The following is a 17,895-nucleotide window of genomic DNA, read 5'->3' as shown; positions in this document are numbered from 1 at the left end:
TTTCGTCAGCATGGCGGTGTTTATTCTCCCTAAATCAAAAATTTTCCTCGACATATACATGTATGATGTATTGTTCCACAATGACGACGAGTATTGCTTTTTTGTTCTCGTGGGGAATTATGAGTTCAGTGTGAAAAGCATGTTACCATATTATAGTCACCGGAGACGAAATGCTAAAAATAATAAATAATAAAAGGTAAATCCGCAACTCAAATTTCTTGATTGAAAAGCGGCATACTGAAATATTAAAACTAAAACCTAAAATGGGAGATAACACTATAAGTTTTGTTTCAGCAGACTCACGTCAGATTAAAAACACGTTCATAGACATTGTGAATCAAAAATTTGGTGTTATGTTGGGTTTTCTTTGGTTATTCGTCGTAGTAACTGCGAAACCGAAACACAGTCAATTGTGCGCGCGATGTACCTATTTTTCCATTCTGAAACTACCGACGGAGCCGCATGCAATGAAATAAATTTCAATCTTTCGTATTTTGCCCCGACCTCTTGTTTTTTAAACGGCGACATCTTGCTCGCGAGTGCGAAAGAACAAAATCAAGCTTGACAAATCCCAAGATCGCAAAAATACGACTGCAATTTATGTATAGTTGGCAGTTTTTCGCGTATTTTATGTTATTTCAGAATAGTAGTCTTTCATTTCAGTAATCCTAATAGTAAAATTAGCCAATTCAGTATTTTAAAAAGTAATCGAATAGCTCGCGGAGCCCTTGGGTTTCTCTTACGGAGCCCTGGGGCTCCGCGAGCTATTCGATTACTCTTCGAAATACTGACTCAAAATTTTGTAACTGTTGAAAGAAGCAATAACAGCGTTGATAAAATCTGACAACAATACAGCCTCGAAATATGGTAAAGAGGCTGAATTAAAAATGACATTATTTATAAGCAGGAGCGCAGCCAGGATTCTTAAGAGGGAGGTGGTTCAAAATTTGAATCGGAAATTTCCGCGCAACATTCTTCGCCATTAAAAAAACGGATAACGAGATTTCTGTTGCGTAAAATATTCAATCCATGACCGATGCGAGCATTCAACGTGTCTCTTCGTTATAATGTAATTGTGATCATCGTTACTCAAGTTTGATTCGAGATTAGTATTAGTATTACTTAAATGAAAGAATACTATTCTAAAATAACATAAAATATGTAATAAACTGCCAACAATAAATAAAGTGGAGTCGTATTTTCGCGATCTTGGGATTTGTCAAACTTGATTTGTTCTTTCGCACCTGAGATTATTTTTAAGCAGAATATCGCCGTTTAAAAAATCACAATGTCTGGGCAAAATACGAACAATTAGAATTTATTTTATTGCATTCGGCTCCGTCGGTAGTTTCAGAATGAAAAAAGGTACATCGTGGATCGCGTGCACAATTGATTGCGTGCGGCTTCGTCGGTAGTTTCAGAATGGGAAAAAAAGGTACATCGCGCGCACAATTGACTGTGTTTCGATTTCGCAGTTACTACGACGAAAACCTAACATAACACCAAATTTTGTGATTTACAATGTCTATAAAAGCGTTTTCAATCTGAGGTGAGTCTGCTGAAGCCAAACGTGTGATCTTCCATTTTCAAGTTTCAGTTTTAATATTTTAGAATGCCGTTTTTCAATCAAGAAATTTGAGTTGCGGATTTATCTCTTTATTAATTATAATTTTTAACATTTCGTCGCAGATGACTATTATATGGTAACATGTTTTTCACATTGAACTTATAATTTCCCACGAGAACAAAAAAGGAATTAACGTCGTCATTGTGTAACAATACATGTATATGCCGAGGGAAATTTTTGAGTTAGGGAGAATAAACACTGGCGTAAAGATGTTCAAAACACGCCATGCTGACGAAAAAAATCGGCGATTGTAACAAAATAAAATCGCGCACGTTATTAGCGGCCTGTTAAGTCTTCCAAAAATGTCAAAAGAGAAAAGATTCGACCCCTAATTTATTAATATGTTCGTCAAGTGTCAAATTTACAGCTTTAGTATAAAATTCAGATTCATTTATGGCTTGTGTTAATCCTATTAAAAAAAGTTCAGCATTTTAAATAAGTAAAGTACTTTTAACTTGCCCAGGAATATTGATCTGAAAGTAACAATTTTAACATTTATCTTGGGGCTCCGCGAATAATATTCAACTTTTCAAGGGCTCCGCAACACCAAAAGTTTGAGAACCCCTGCTCTAATACTCTAACTTGCTGATGATGTTCCATCATTGTTGCAGACTTGCAGCTGATATTTATTCATTCTATACGCTAATTCTGCCAAGCCATAAGGGCTCGATTTACTAAAAAGACTTAGTATTTCATGAAGTATGGTTTCCAGAATAAAAAAGCAAAAGGTATTTGGGGTTGCTTGAGGGTTGAATTGTATTTCAGTAGGCTAATAATTGAGCGATTTTACCAATATACAAATGCACATTGAATGAGCTCACACGCAACGTTACGGAATATAATTTTGGAAAGTGTAACGCAATACTTTTGTAGAACGAACCCTCAGAAGATTCGTTGTGCTGCAGGGCACGGGCGTAGCCAGAAATTTAAAAAGGGAGGGGAGTTCTTGGGTTGGGGGGCTAGAATCGAAATAGAACATTCCCTTACAACGATTTTTCAAAACAGTCCCGCAATTACGCCACCTGTTCAAAGGCCGGCTTTTCCAGCGGATAACGATATTTCTGTTGCGTAAAATATATTCAATCCATGGCCCATGCAGGCATTTGAAATGTCTTGTCATAGTAATTTAATTGTGTTCATCGTAACTCGTCTTTACGTCGACAAACGGTAAAATAAAGCACTAATGCTCTACAATATTACAGCAATCTACGGACATAAAATACGCGATAAACTTCCCGATTATAATTAATTGGGATTCGGATTTTAGCGACGTTGGGATTTGTCAACTGCATGCTATTCTTTTAGCACTGACTGTCACTTAACATTCTTTTAAAATATCGCTGGTATAAAAAATAATCCGACTGTCTTCGTTAAAATCCCGAAGAGCACAATTTGCAATCGCGAAAATTATTCAATCCATGACAAACCGATACGGGCATTTTTGTCCTGCTTTTTAATTTAATTGTGTCCAATGTAACTTGCTTTTGCGTCAACTAAAAATAATTATGGAAGCATTTCTACTACAAAATTGCTGCCGCCATAAGAATGTGTGACAATGTCTCAGATTTTATCTTGTTTTGATTCGTATTCTCTCATAAACGGTAAAATTTTCGAAGTCAACCGAACTTAATGTGTTCCCTTCACTTCACATTCATTTTGCGATTCACAATGTCTAAAAATACATCAGTCACAGGCCTCCTAAAACAAAACGGGTTTTACCCTCGTTTTATTTCTAGTATCTTACAATGCCGCTTTTCAATCAAAAAATTCTTCATTATTTTTAGCATCTCGTCGCCGATGATCATAATGTTATAACTCGTTTTTCACAAGAAACTAGCAATTCCGTTCAAGAAACAAAAAATAATTATCGTCTTCCTGTTGGAACAAGATATGCATATGTTGATAGAAATTTGTGATTTGGGTTGAATGAATACCAACTTAACGGTTTTTACGGCCTAAATGAGCACGCCGCGCCAGCGAAAAGGATAGGCGATTTTAACAATATGCATTCGCACGCCTTAATAGCGTAACTTTTTGACTGACTTTTTCAGTCTTCCAAAAATTTCAAATGGTTGGGTTCCAAATTCCAGTCCCGTGACACATTCGATACACCGGTAGCCGTATTGATTCTTGCTTGCAGTTATGCTTACAGTGAGATAACACTTCAACCTTGGGGAGAGGAAAGTCAATAAGAGGGCTTGGTCCTATAGCGTACCACGGCCATCCGTCCGGCCGCCAATCCATGTCGGGTATGGGGCCAGAGCCAGTGAACCCTAGCAGGATAATCAGAGTTGTGATGGCAAGCGTATTACTAACGCGTAGCAGGATTAGAGATGTACCGATATATCGCCAGCATCGGTCATTTTTCGGTATTGGTATTTGCTAAATGAAGATGGACATATCTTTTTTTATCTGATCTAGAGTGTTTTAAAAGGCAGTTCAGTGAAAGAATGTTGAAATTATTTTTATGTGAAGGAATCATATTAACGGTATCTACCTCCTTAGTTCTGAGCAATCCGTCCAGATACTCGCGGATAGACACGGGAACAAGATTTTGACCTGCTATATATCAGCCAGACTATCTCAATTGATTCGGCTAATTTCGCTGCCGAAATTTATTTTATATCAAGATTTTGAATATGACATGGTAATTATGAAACAAAAATATATCAATCGAATATAGTATTATTTTAATGTTTGAAATACAGAAGATGACACCATACTGTGACCGCAACTCCGTGTATTAGTACAATAGGATAACTAAACTTTTATACCGTGTTTCCCCGAAAATAAGACTGGGTCTTATTTCAATTTTTTTCCGCGAAATAACACTAGGGCTTATTTTCGGGGGATGTCCTATATTTTCATTTATTAAAAAGAAATTACAAAGTAATGAATCACGAGATTTTCAAACAGCAATATGAAAGCCGATGTCCATTTACTTATAAATAACACGTTTTTATTCAAAATAACTGCTATAATCAATCATTTAAAGCGTGTAGGAGAGACTTTTTGCTATCGACTAGGTCAAAAAAAAATTTGCGCTATCAACTATAGGTCGTTTTGTAAGGGGAGGGGTTGTTTTAAAACGATTTAAAAATTCAGGCTAGGTCTTATTTTCGGGGAAACACGGTAGTAGCCAAACCGCTGAGTTTTCTAATCAAATCAATTCCCAGCCCCATTTATCAGCCTTCCATCTTTAACACTCAATTTGCAACCATGCTTCAGTAAGCACTATTTGGGGTGCGAAATAGGGTTAGTTCGGATACCTATAATTTTTACTATCCGGATAACGGATATATCCGGGTATTCGTATTTGAACTATCCGATCAATCGGATAGTCACTGCAAATTTTAGAGATCCGATTTCACAAGATTTTTGCTGTGAATTGACCAAGCACCACCACACAGTTCTATTGTGAATATCTCAAATTCGCAAGATCGCAAAAACACGAATTAAAACTGGATTTATTCGTGCAGCTTACCACGTATTTTCATATATGTGGAATGCGGTGGCATTTTAGAGTAGAAGTGCTTTTATTTTAACGTATCGTGTGTCGACGCAATAGTTGAACACAGTTATTATGGGAAGACATTTTAAAATGCTCGAATCGGCCACAAATTGAATATTTTGCGCAATAGAAAAATTTGTTGAAAGTTGAAAACATGCACATTACTTGCATTCGTGTACCGAAAATTTTAAAATGCTACACAGATTACACGTAATCCGAAGTATTGTGAAACAAGTCCTCGAAATTCAAACTGGTTTATTTCATCCTGAAATGCGTTCCTTCAATACGCGCTAAATTTGTTTAAGTTAGTCTTGCTAAGTTAGTCTGTACAATACATCCAATCTAACTTTATAAAGCGAATGAGCTTATAGGGGAAGATTAGTAATTTGGACGAACATTTTTAAATACATAGAAAAAGGCTAATTATTAGTATTGGCGAAATTCTCCGAATTCAGTCTTGTAAGATGTAGTCTTGTAGTACAACCTTGATGTTGTGTATACTGTACAATAAACAAAAGAAGAATTGTCGCAATTGTCGTTTGTCTGCTATCATCTTTTGTCTGCTGGGGGCGAGCGCCTACATAACCGAACAACGAAGTGAAGAATAATTTGTACAAGTCTAGAAGACAAGAGCCCGTGCTCCGACTAAAGAGCTACCAAAGATCTCGTACGCCGGCTAAAGTTATATTTAGGACCACTATCCTAAAAGCTCTTCTATAACGCAAACACGCAATAATCACATTTGTTATGCGTGATTTCACGAATGGCTAAAATATGAGCAGAGTTGTCTGAAGAAAGGGCGTTGTTATATGCTCTGGGAGATAGGTGTCAGTCGCCACTCAACAAAAAATATAAAAATTACTAATGCGCATATACAATATTTATACTGCTCCATCAAAGGCATAGTTCTGTCAAATATTTAAATTCCACTTGGCTCAGTTTCACTCAAGTCATGCGCCACAGGCCTAGCCTACAAACTACTTTCTATGCTATGGGTTTACTAAACATATCCTTCCTTACCAAAACACCCTAAACTGAATTAGTCATCACTGGAACTCTAGCCCGACCAGGTTGGAATCTTGACCTGATCAAGTTTCTCAAAACATGAAATCCAAACAACTGTAGATGGATCGAAAATAGTCAATTTTATTTTTCAAACGCTATGTAATAGTAGCATATAACTGTATTAACGCATAATTAAATTGTAAGAAGTAAAGATTATTCTTTTCTCACAGAGTCCAAAACATAGGTCAAAAATATGGAGGCAAAACGTCCAGGAAACACCCAGAACAAAAAGTAGGGAAGGGCAATCTAAATATTTTTGTAGTAACGTTGCAATAGTTGCATTACCTGTGCCTAACAACATATGCCACAATGCTAGATCCCAGCATGAGCGATTGTCAAGTCCCACCATTATGAAATGACTCACCAATAAACCCATGCTAAACCAAAACACAAAGTGACGAAAAAAAACTAAAACAGTTAGAATAGATTCTACTAGGGGGTTTGTACACTTCGGACAGCTGCCGCATAAGTCTCTGGTCGTTTCAAGCGACCTTCATTGATAATAATAAATATTTAGTAAAGGAGATGAAATGCTAAAACCGGTGTCAACTGAAAGACGTATCTGCATGATATAGAAATATTTTTAATAGACTTCTGCGTTGGATTCGAAGACGGTGCTTATTATAGGTGATCTTGTCGGAGCTTTCAATTGATGTATTGACTGAGCCAACGAAATCCTTCACCATATCCTTGTTTTTTGAGAACTGAGCACATAAAAAGTTCGATTGGTCTTGCTCCTCCTAAGTTTGCCAGTGGAACTTGACCCTAAACGAATGAAAATTATATTAAAAACAAGATTTTCTTTAAACAAAACTACAGTATAGTAGTACAGTAGTAAAGTCTAACAGTGGCACACACACTCATTTCTTTTGTACACTAATGGCAAGATCAAAATCACTTATTCAATAAAAGAGGAGTTACCAAGAGGGCTTGGAGAACTTGTTTGAAAGCACAATCGCCGAAACTCCAGTGCTCATTATTTACCTTGGGGCTGGGCCCCAGCTCTGGCTCTAAAATTTGCCACATACTTCCAATTTGTGGGGTCTCAATATTTGTTAATGATGACAGTACGTATGTATAACGATATCTACCAGATTCACATTAAACATTTTACTATTCATAAAAATTTCAACTAATGAATATGGATTGTAGGTTGCTATGCAAATATTATATAAAAAAAATCATGGGGCAAAGTTCAAAGTACACAGCTACTTGCTGACAAGACATGTCAATGAATTAGTTTGAGCAGGGTTGAACTCAACTAATTTTTATTAAGGCAACCTTCTCAGACAAGTATTTGTTCATTCTTTGTTTCAACCTAGCTTTAATTATGAAAACTTGATTTTATAAATAGGTTTTGAGCTGGATAGCAAGAAACAAAGAAGATATTTGTATGTATTCAAGCCATCTAAGTAAAGTATAAAAAACACATTTGTGGTTCAGAATCTCGATAGCATGCAATGTCATGCCCAGACACACAAACCTGCATACCAGACTTGTTTACAAATGCCAATATGTGTTAAGTTAACAAACCCTAAAAGAGATGACCACAGAATTTTGAATTAGGGTAATATCATTTGTAGAATATAATTAAGATTAAATTTATCGCCCTTAAATACAAAGCGAAATAATTTACATATAAACATCCATAATTAATATCACTACCAGCAAACTAGGATATACTACATTTTTTAATTGAGTTGGCTGCATTGAATTTTATCAATGAAATGCCTTTGCACATACCCTGCCAGTTGTTCGAATCTGAAAGAAATCCCGAAGTGCATGTTCGCTTACTGCATTGGGAGAATCAATCTTGTTTCCGAGGACCAATACAGGAGCGTTTGCAACTTGTTCATCCAGTAATAGACTCTGTTAAGATTACAAATGACATAAATCTTGAAATTATAAAACAGAGCGAGAGGTTTACATGCAGGGATGGTCAAAATAGAATGAATTTACTTTTTTTAATACATTCTGATAAATATTTTCGCTTGTAGAATATCAATAACCTTATATTGTAAAATTTCATATGCTCAATAATGATAATTGCAGATTTTTAAAAATTGAATTAGGTGATGCAGAATAGTTAGATAAATATTGAGTTTATTTTTGCTTAACCATCATATGTTAAATGCTTGAAATATTGAATTTTCAGAAGTAAACGTTCAAAATACTTCATAATATCAAGAATTAAATATGTCAAATAAAACTCATGCCAAATGTATTTAAATATTTGATTCGTTTTGGACATTGAACTAAATACCCATTGCTCAATTAAGAATTTGCACACATCAATAAACAATTTCATATATTGGATAAAAGCAATTTCATGTATATTCAAATATCCAATTAATTTTGGACATGACCGATTATATTTTAACTAAAATATGAATTTGATCAAATAACAATAATTAAACTTACATCTAGTTCGTTTTTAGCTTCGTTTAACCTTTCTGAATCTGCTGCATCAACAAGAAAAACAATTCCATCCACTGCAGGGAAGTAATCTTTCCAAACTTTGCGAGCTGAAAGAAAAATTATTGTATAAACTATAAAATGCAATGACATAATTAGAAAAAAGCGATTTCTGCATTACAATCAATTTCTATATCAAAGAAATCTAAATTAGCAGATTCTAGAGAAAAAAAAACAGTTCGAGCGTCCCAAAACAAAAGGGCAAATAGACTGAAATAGTTCAGTCTAGTTTCTGTTTCTTTGTTTTCAAAATAAATTTTAGAAAAGGGACAAATGCAGCCCTTTGAGGGCAAAATTTGATATTCACGATTTTACTACAATATTTATAATATGAAAATAATTGATATGTGGGAATTAGAAAGGACAATAAGATAATAAATAGTTGTTTTCCAATCCAGGTATGACATAATGAATGAAGTTTTTGTAACTAATTACAATTGTTTTTATTAACTACCGGTAGATTGAGTATGTCAGAATTTGTAAATCCCCAAATAGTTTTGATTCTAGTCCTGCCAAATTACAAAAAATAGGGAAAAGAACTAGATTGAAGCATAGCAGAAATGAATTTTGGTAAGGTTTTGAGTTTTCGACATAATTTTAAAATATTGTGTTTCTTATTTCAAAAACCAATGCTATAACACACCGGTACTTGATCAGGTCTTTCAACCAGTATAAAATTTTAAAATATATCTCCCAGAGCCAAAAAAATACTCTAACCAGGATATAATAAATAATAAAAGAGAATGGACCGTAACGTATGTGACAAATAACTTAATAACCAGTAGGAGTCATTCATCCATATGAAATGAGAACTACACCAAAATAAATGATGAAAACAGGAAGGCCTACGTGAACCATGAGTCATCTGTACTGGGTAATACGAAAGTACAAACAATAAATCTGTTCCAAATAAGTAAGGCATAAAAGTGACGATTTTAGAAGGTTGTGAACAACAATAAACAGAAGTGGACTAAATTTCTGCTGTTATAACAAAGTGATAAACATTTTCACAGTAAACTGATAATTCAAAAAGCAAACTACATCCCAACTGGGATTATAATTAAAGCTGAATCACAACCTATTTACAATACAACTATGTTATTACTTATTATTACATACATTGAATAAGAAAAATAATTCCAACATAGGCCAACTGCGGGTTGCAGATTTTAAATATATACATGTACAAAATGTTCATAAAGTCCAGCATTGAATCAGTTATCAGGTAACAGAATCTCGATGTGCTTCGTGCAACTGATGGTGGGAATATACTGTTGTAATTATGGAGTAAAAAATGAATAAACACTGATTGAAATGAAATCAAACATGGTTTAAGATATATTGAGAACAGAGTTCATAACAAAATCTTTATTGTAACAGGGGTTTCTGTACACCCTTCGTATTCTTTATAATATAGTTATCTATAGATTACAATTTTAGCGGGTCTTCAATATCAGTAACTTCATTTCAGATATTTCAAAATATATATCATACCTTGACTATGTCCACCGAGATCATATGTTGTAAATGAAATATTCCCCATCGTCAAATGTTCAGAAGCTGAATATAAAAAGTATTTTAATATTGATATTGCTAAAACAGCTCATTATCTGTTGGGATGAATTAATAATAAGCAAGTGAAGATGAAACAAATGCATTTGAGAGACCATTAAATACAGAGCATAAAGATAAAAGATATGTACCGGTACTATATAGAGAACTTTTGAGGTATAAGGAAACAAAGATAGGAAGTATACCATTTAACAAAGATTTTCATTGTTGTGAAAAATGTTTGAAATTCCGAATTTGAAACATGAAAAATAGCAGATAAAACAAAGCACTAACTGCAAAAAGTAAAAACTACCATATGTCTCATATTGAAAGTTGAACTCACTTGGATGTAGCGTAGGTTCATGGACTCCCATTTTATTGTCTTTTAACATATGAAGTAATGTAGTTTTACCAGCATTATCCAGGCCCAAAAACATCAGCTTTCCGGATTTATTCATCAACCCAAGGTATTGGAGCCATCCTCGAAAAAAATCCACCAAAAACATTTTTGGCACTATATATAAATATATCTAAATAACATGATACATCAAATGTCTTCAAATGTTTTTTTAAATCAGATTAAGTATATTGTACAACAATTTCACTCGACTTTATTCAATCAAAAAAGTTTATCGAACTGACTGAATTCAATACGACACAACGAGGCTTAATCAGTAATTTTTCATATTGACTACACATCGGAATCAATCATTTTTATAAGCAAATTATAAATCCAGAATGTTGTATTGATGATCTCCAATCATTCACAATTTTAGGTTAGGTTCACACTTTTATACATGCCATTATGAGTTTATCATTACAAAATTTGATCCTGTTTCAATACCGACTTGAAAACGTAAAATAATGTTATAATGATATCTCCACTGTGTTACTTCGATCATATTCACAAACCAGATTTGGAAATAGAGAACAAAGGACAAAAATTAGGAATGAAATTATTTTTCTAAATAGTATCGTATATTTGAATGGAAGACTGCTAGTCCTTATCAGAAGTCGAAATAGATGTAATAAACATGCTGGTATGCAACTATAAAGAACATAATACAAATACACTTGTTGAAATCCTATTTTTGCCATTTAATTCCACCATATGATCTTGGCATATCTTTTGAATTTGGTCCTGCTCTTTTTTAACACACAACTTTGAAATTCAAGTACATTATTAAAATCCACTTCGGTAACATAATTCACTTCAATTCTATATACAAGGGTTGGTCTGAGATTGACTAGAACAGCTGTTCCCCAAGTTTTAAAAAAAATTCCATGATTGACCCCATGCAATTTTTTTATTGATTCCCGGCCTTGTGCACTAAAACAAGACATTAAAAGATCACAACAAAAAATCAATGCGCCGTATAGTGGAATGAACAAAAGAATATAAATCGCAACTCTAATGACATGTGTGACATCCAGTCTGTTTCGATACCTAGTAAATGTGCAAAAGGGCAGCGTCAGCTCTGCAGTTAGTAAACTCTCTGTGATATCACAGGCCCACAGGCAGCTCTGTGACATCACAATGGGGCAGCGTGATTGAAACAGAAAATGAAGAATCAGTGTCTCCAGCGATGATTGCGAAGCAGCAAAAGGCGACAAAGTAATGTTTACTTGCAAATTTAGGCGCTTAATTTTTGGATTATCAAGCTATTAGCCATATTGCAGATTTGTTCCGTGGACCCTCCAAAAGTGCTTCACGGACCCCACGGACGTGTTTGTTGGCCACGCCTGCTATTCACGTATTATACCTCATAAGTGTGTGTGATTCATTGTCACCCGGATTATCTACTTTTTTACTTCTCAGACCTCTCTACCTGCAGAGGTTGATGAAATCTTATCTATCAGACAAATTTAATATTAACGATTGATTGATTTACCCTATCATTATCCACGGATTAGGATGATGTTAAATTGTATTAAAATGTACTTGACTCGATATTTTTTTGTATCTTAATATATATACTATAATACCAGCGCTGAAGTGTATGTGATAGGATTTTCCAATCCACTCATGCTGCATATCAATCTCTTTTACTGAAAGAATGTTTACTTCATTAGTGGAGCTATGAAAAAATGAATCATTCAAATCCCTCAGTACATCTAAAAGGACTGCATTATATTGAAACTGTAAATACTGAAATAGTTAGTTTCACACCTTTACACGAAAACCATTTATTATTTCATGTTTTAACTGAATTGAAAAAACATTAAGTTATTCTACTATCACTCGAACAAACAAAGTTTTATAAATTTATTTGATGTAAAAATATTGTCAATGGTCATCTTTTTCAATTTTGGGACCATACTTTTGTACTTTGTACTATCAGATTTAACGTACGCTGTAGGCACATCCCTTAGTTCTGAATAAATAATAAAAAATAAATTTTACACCAGCGCCATATTTAATTGTCTGATTGTTGTAACATTAAATATAAGTGAGTAAGTATAATTCAATAGTTAACACAGGGCACAGCAACATAAATCAAAAAACGGAGAGGTCATTAATAAATACTGATATAAAAGAAGGTTTAAAGTGTTGTAGTATACCAAACTCGGAGACTAAAAACAGAAATTCCAATTTAAAGAAAGAATAATACCAGGCTGCCAGGCGTCTGATCATGTTTAATGTACTTCTTGCAGTGTTGCTGTCAGCTGGTACTGCTACCCGAGTACACACTTGCCTAGCCTATATACTGGTATATTTATCAAAATATCACAATATTAGCGGAATCGCATTACATTATTTTGTTATTCAGTTATTACTTTATTCTGTTATTAGAGATGCAGAGTCAGAGAGTCGCAGATGCCAGCCCTGGCGAAGCTGCAGACAGGTTGATGTTCTATATTCCAGTGGTAAGTTACGGTAGCTATCAAAAAATTCTGCTGGAATTATGTAACAAAACATACAGCTGTGCTGGACTATCTGACTATAATCCTGTAATCGAACCTACGCGACTGTTCCCTAAGAATTACAGCCCGAAGCTATCTCCCTAAAGAAAAAAGCGAAGGGTATCACGCTCTTTGTTCGTGACGTATTTCACACTGATGAGTAATGGTAAATTCCCTGTGACGTCACTGTGAGAATAACGGTTCCGCATACGGGTCATTGGTTTTGTTAAGGCCACCGGGTAAAGTTTATCCACGGAGCTAAGTCAGCGCTCTGGAAAGGTAAACAATTGAAAAAAATATTTAAAATAGAACTTGATCAAAACAAAGTGTATACGTTTAAAAGATATATTATATCATTGGCAAGAATTATATTTATATACCTACTTCTTTTCAGTATTATTATTTAGGTGTGTTTTTGTTGGTATTATGTCTGGTGGGTGTTTTTCGGAGTATAGATTTCTCTGTTTATTTCCGTAACAATGGCTAAATAGTAATATGTCAACGATGACGCAAGAATACCAATATGTGCCGTCGCTCAGACAGATATTCAAGCATGGTTGTAAACATTGGCGCGACGGTGTGGCTCATCGTGATAAGCGTTAGGAATACGCTCGCCACCGCACCTCTAATTACTCTGCGTGGGTTCGCAGGTTCGAATCCCATGCGGGATGGTTGTGTGCGAGAGGATTGCTGGACTCCTCGCCGCCGTAGGGTGGTTCACGTAACCGCTGGTCGATTACGGCTTCCTCCACCGTCAAGTTCATGCTTCCGAAAAACAAGTAACTAACTAATCCCATACCCGACATGGAATGGTAACCGGATGAGAGGCCGTGGTTCGCCATATGGATAAGCCGTCTTATCGGCTTTCCTCTCCCCCGGGATAAAAATGTAAATCCTATCCTATCCAAACATTGACTCATTTATGCGATTCCACGTGTTATTTGTCAGTTTTGAGTTGTGTTTCCAAGCATTAGTTGGTAATCCAATAATCTGGTTGGCAAATGACCTTTCCCCGACCTTTGACCCCCGTAAAATCCATTCTATACTCCACCATTGCAAAATTTTCGTTGTTTATTTTAAAAGTGGTTTCGCGGGTTGGCGCCTGTAAAGGGGGTATTTGTTGCAAACCATCATTCTGATTCAAAGCATTCATATGTTTTTAGTTTAGTTACAATAATCTAAAATTAGTCCCGAAAAAGGCTATAAGAGACTTGGCTAAAATTAGCTATCAGTACCTGTAAACGGCACATGGGTAAATATTTTATTTTAGAATGATGGTTTTGAACTTGCAAATCAGTTTGTACACTCTCCAAACTCTCCAAAACATCTTCAAAGCAAGTAGCAAATATAGGAATTTATTTTTTGGTGTCAAGGGTCGTGGAAACGTCGACGGACACCATCAGTCTTAGTTTCGCATTTTATATTCTATTTCATCTACTAAACCTTCCGCCTCCTAATCCATTTGTTTGAATTTATTATTGTCTGAAGAACTGCATGTACCAAGCCCTTAGATAATGGGATTTATATATATCCAATTCTGACATCCTCATATCATGCAATATATTGGGAAAATGCAAAATTTGCATAATAATGCAAAATTCAAAACAACTTGAAGCAATACAAAAACTTCGCTAATATATATATATAAAAATGATTTATTACTTATAATTCAAATTTCCTTTGAAAAAATTGATTTTGACTCACTTTTAATTGCTGCTTTACACCAACAGACGTCACTGCGGTGATTTTCCATATTTCACGATTTTTTAAGAGAATATTACCGTGTATGAAAATAATTGGATTTTGAGTTTTGAATTTTTTTCTGAATGTAACGTAGAAATTTTACATGAATTATATATTTCATTAGCCAATTCATATGCTAAAAAAATTAAAAAAAAAAAATTGCTTCGACAAATAGTCTTCCAAAACTTGTTGAAGATTGACGGGCAACCTTTCAATTGAAATAAAGTAAAACGGACTGGAGGCAATTACCACGGCTGTTCATGTTCTACCAGTTCATGTCGAGTATAGTATGGTATTAAGTAGCCAGTTATTTGTTCCATATCCATACTCGATTTTGAAAGAAGAGGGAACCGATTAGCTGTTGACCTTCCCAAGACGTTTGACCCCCGAAAAATTCTTCCTATACTTTACCATTGCAAAATTTTCGGAGCTATTTCAAGAGTGTTTTTACGAGTTGGCGCCTGTAAAATGGGGTATGTGTTTCAAACCATCCTTATGATTCATCGAATACATTAATATGTTTTTTAAAGTTCCGATAAAGAGTTTTAGCCTAGTCTATCACAGATATTTCTACACTTATTTTTTATTACTGCAATTAAATTAAAATTCCTATGAAGACAGAGTGATCATTGAATTATCTGATTTATATTTCTGTTTTTAAAACACAACTGAAAACTCACGAAAAGAGTTTAAAAATGCGAAAACGAGGTAATGTTCACGACCACGCTTGAAAATCTGTCTGAGTGAAAAAGGTGTCTGAGCGGATGCGAAAAGGGAGCATTGTTACGTCACTTTTTGCATCTTGCTGATTAGCCAATGTCACGAAGTAAACAAAGAAATCAATGCTCGGGGAAAGGTCCATTACGTGAACCGCCTATTTTTTATTTCATGTCTGACATATCTTGAAATCATCTCTCTCCCTCTCTCTTTGATTCGCAGTGATAACCGGTAATGAGGCTGTGTTACGAGAGTTATACCTGTGTGAAATCAGCAGAATTTTATTTTTTAAATTAAACGAAAAAGTTTCGTTCTAGTTTCATCAAAATTATTCAATAGTTTATTAACGAGAATATGAGAAATTTCTGTTATCCGGATTTAAAAAATGACTCTGCAAGCTTTAAAACATACTGAATTCTGAGGATAGCCAAATGACGTCACAGATCCGTAAAAAATGTTGGGAAAGCAGGCCTGTCGTTTTTTGGATCGTATTTGGAGGAAATTCAATTGAATTTAAACCTTATTTTAAATACGAATCAAACTACGGTACTTCTGCTTTGCATTCGAAATCTGTTATAGGTAGTAGAATGTCATGCCAATAATGGCTGATATAAATGTATGTTTTTGTATGCTTATTTATCCTGTTATCGGCGGTACGCCGGGTACGGTAGGCTATCGTTGTTCATTTATTATTTTATATTTCTGAATTTTGATTTGTCACGGCTTGCAGGCTTGTCATTATACCCAAGTCAAATCTAAAACTTAAATAAAATTGCTGCGAATCATTGGGGCATGAGTGTGTAGTTTCCAGAATTTCATACTTTTCAGCTTTTTTGAGATCGCTGAATTCTGGAATCTGGGAATTGAAGTCTGTCTCAATTCTTGCAGTCTTCCGGTTTTGAATTTGGATGGGGTTAGGTTATACTGAAAGTTGATTAGACCTGTTTCAGCAACCCATCTTGACGAAAAAATGCTGTTGTGTGTAAATCTATTCTCAACATGTTGAATCTAATTGATATTTTGTCAAAAAAACTAAATTTTTTTTAAAAATTACTGCTTGCTAAACAATGCAGGCGTCGCTCCTTAAATTATTCTCTTCAAAATACCATCATTCGGTAAAAGACATTAACAATGTGTGAAATGTGAATGTACATAATTTATTAAACTGTTAGTGTAATTGAATGATTTTGTACGATACCGTATTTAAGTAAAACCTAAAATTCTGCTTTGTAGATTCTGTAAAAATATTGAGATTTTAGTTGCGTCAACCTCACACAGATCATTTTTTGCTAAATTTCTGAATTCAGAGAAGACTTTACACTTTGCCCCGGAAGTAAATTTGATGCATGGCGCCACCTTGAAAATTTCCTTTCAGATAAAGAAAGTGTTCTGGTGTTACAGTGTAATATCTTTGTCATATTTCTATATTTTGTTCGATCCAAGTATAGATAAATAATATATACCAGGATCACATTCATGAACATATTGTCTTACTTAATCAATGAGGTCAAAAAACAGTTTACAATTTTATAAAAAAATCGTCGATGATAACATTACTAGTTCCTAATGATTTTAAAATTGAAACTGTTTCTGAAATATCGGTAAGATAGTATTTAATTTTTTCACTATACTGAAAATACACTTTATATGTAATGAAGAAATGTGAATATGGCAGGGTGAAGAGAGGCGTGTTAAACTAATACTGGTTAACGAATAATGACAGATGTTTCATGTTTGAAAGTTCTAATTTTATTATTATTATTCATATATCTGTATATCAATGATAGACCTTTCATGCATAAAATTTGCTGGAAAATTGTGCCCAGTTAGGAATTTAGGCTCTTGTTATCTGATTATTCATATTTCTGTATTTGGTCATAGTCAGTGTTGTATCTTGTCCACACTTCATTTACCGCATTGCTATTGCGCTTGTCGTCACCTGTGCAATCCCAACTGTGCTTAAATGTCCCATTAATTCTAATGTAAGCTATGTGTATATTATTATCCATTCTATGACACCTCATGGTCAAGGCGCAGTTTTTACCACTTCATGCTGGCAGCTCCTGCCACGAACGAACCGCGGCAACTCTTGCCATGGTTTTATAGCTCTATTTAGTATTCAGTAATCAGTATTAACGGTATATTCACAAATAATGTACCAGATTTTAATTGATCATGCGGAATTATATCTACTTAAACACTAACCCTACCCCCATATTCATCAAAACTGTATCCATAAGAAAAACGTTCCAACTTACCCAATATTCGTCACCATAAGGGACAGCCTTGTCTTTACAGCCTA

The 17,895-nt window shown here is 34.6% G+C and overlaps 1 protein-coding gene across 1 annotated transcript; it reads right to left on the bottom strand.

The window, feature by feature from the left end:
- Nucleotides 1-6,260: 6,260 nt before the first annotated feature.
- On the bottom strand, nucleotides 6,261-10,760 carry LOC120347551 (small COPII coat GTPase SAR1B-like). Its single transcript, XM_039417572.2, has 5 exons — nucleotides 10,573-10,760; nucleotides 10,173-10,238; nucleotides 8,625-8,728; nucleotides 7,947-8,072; nucleotides 6,261-6,968 (listed from the first exon to the last, which is right to left on the bottom strand). The coding sequence occupies exons 1-5, from the start codon at nucleotides 10,733-10,735 to the stop codon at nucleotides 6,849-6,851; spliced, it is 579 nt and encodes a 192-aa protein (XP_039273506.1). The 5' UTR covers nucleotides 10,736-10,760; the 3' UTR covers nucleotides 6,261-6,848.
- Between the last annotated feature and the right edge of the window lie 7,135 nt (nucleotides 10,761-17,895).

The sequence above is a fragment of the Styela clava genome, chromosome 11 (genome assembly GCF_964204865.1).
Source record: "Styela clava chromosome 11, kaStyClav1.hap1.2, whole genome shotgun sequence".
Taxonomy (NCBI): Eukaryota; Metazoa; Chordata; class Ascidiacea; order Stolidobranchia; family Styelidae; genus Styela; species Styela clava.
Note: the sequence above shows the minus strand (reverse complement) of the source record. Positions and strands in the feature narration are given on the sequence as shown.

Bases quoted from the DNA above. Each gene is read 5' to 3' on its own strand.
- LOC120347551 (XM_039417572.2), bottom strand. From the start codon at position 10,735: ATGTTTTTGGTGGATTTTTTTCGAGGATGGCTCCAATACCTTGGGTTG. The intron at 10,239-10,572 runs GTGAGTTCAACT...TTTTATATTCAG, and splicing joins TGAACCTACGCTACATCCAA to CTTCTGAACATTTGACGATG. The intron at 8,073-8,624 runs GTAAGTTTAATT...TAATCTTAACAG, and splicing joins AAGCTAAAAACGAACTAGAT to AGTCTATTACTGGATGAACA.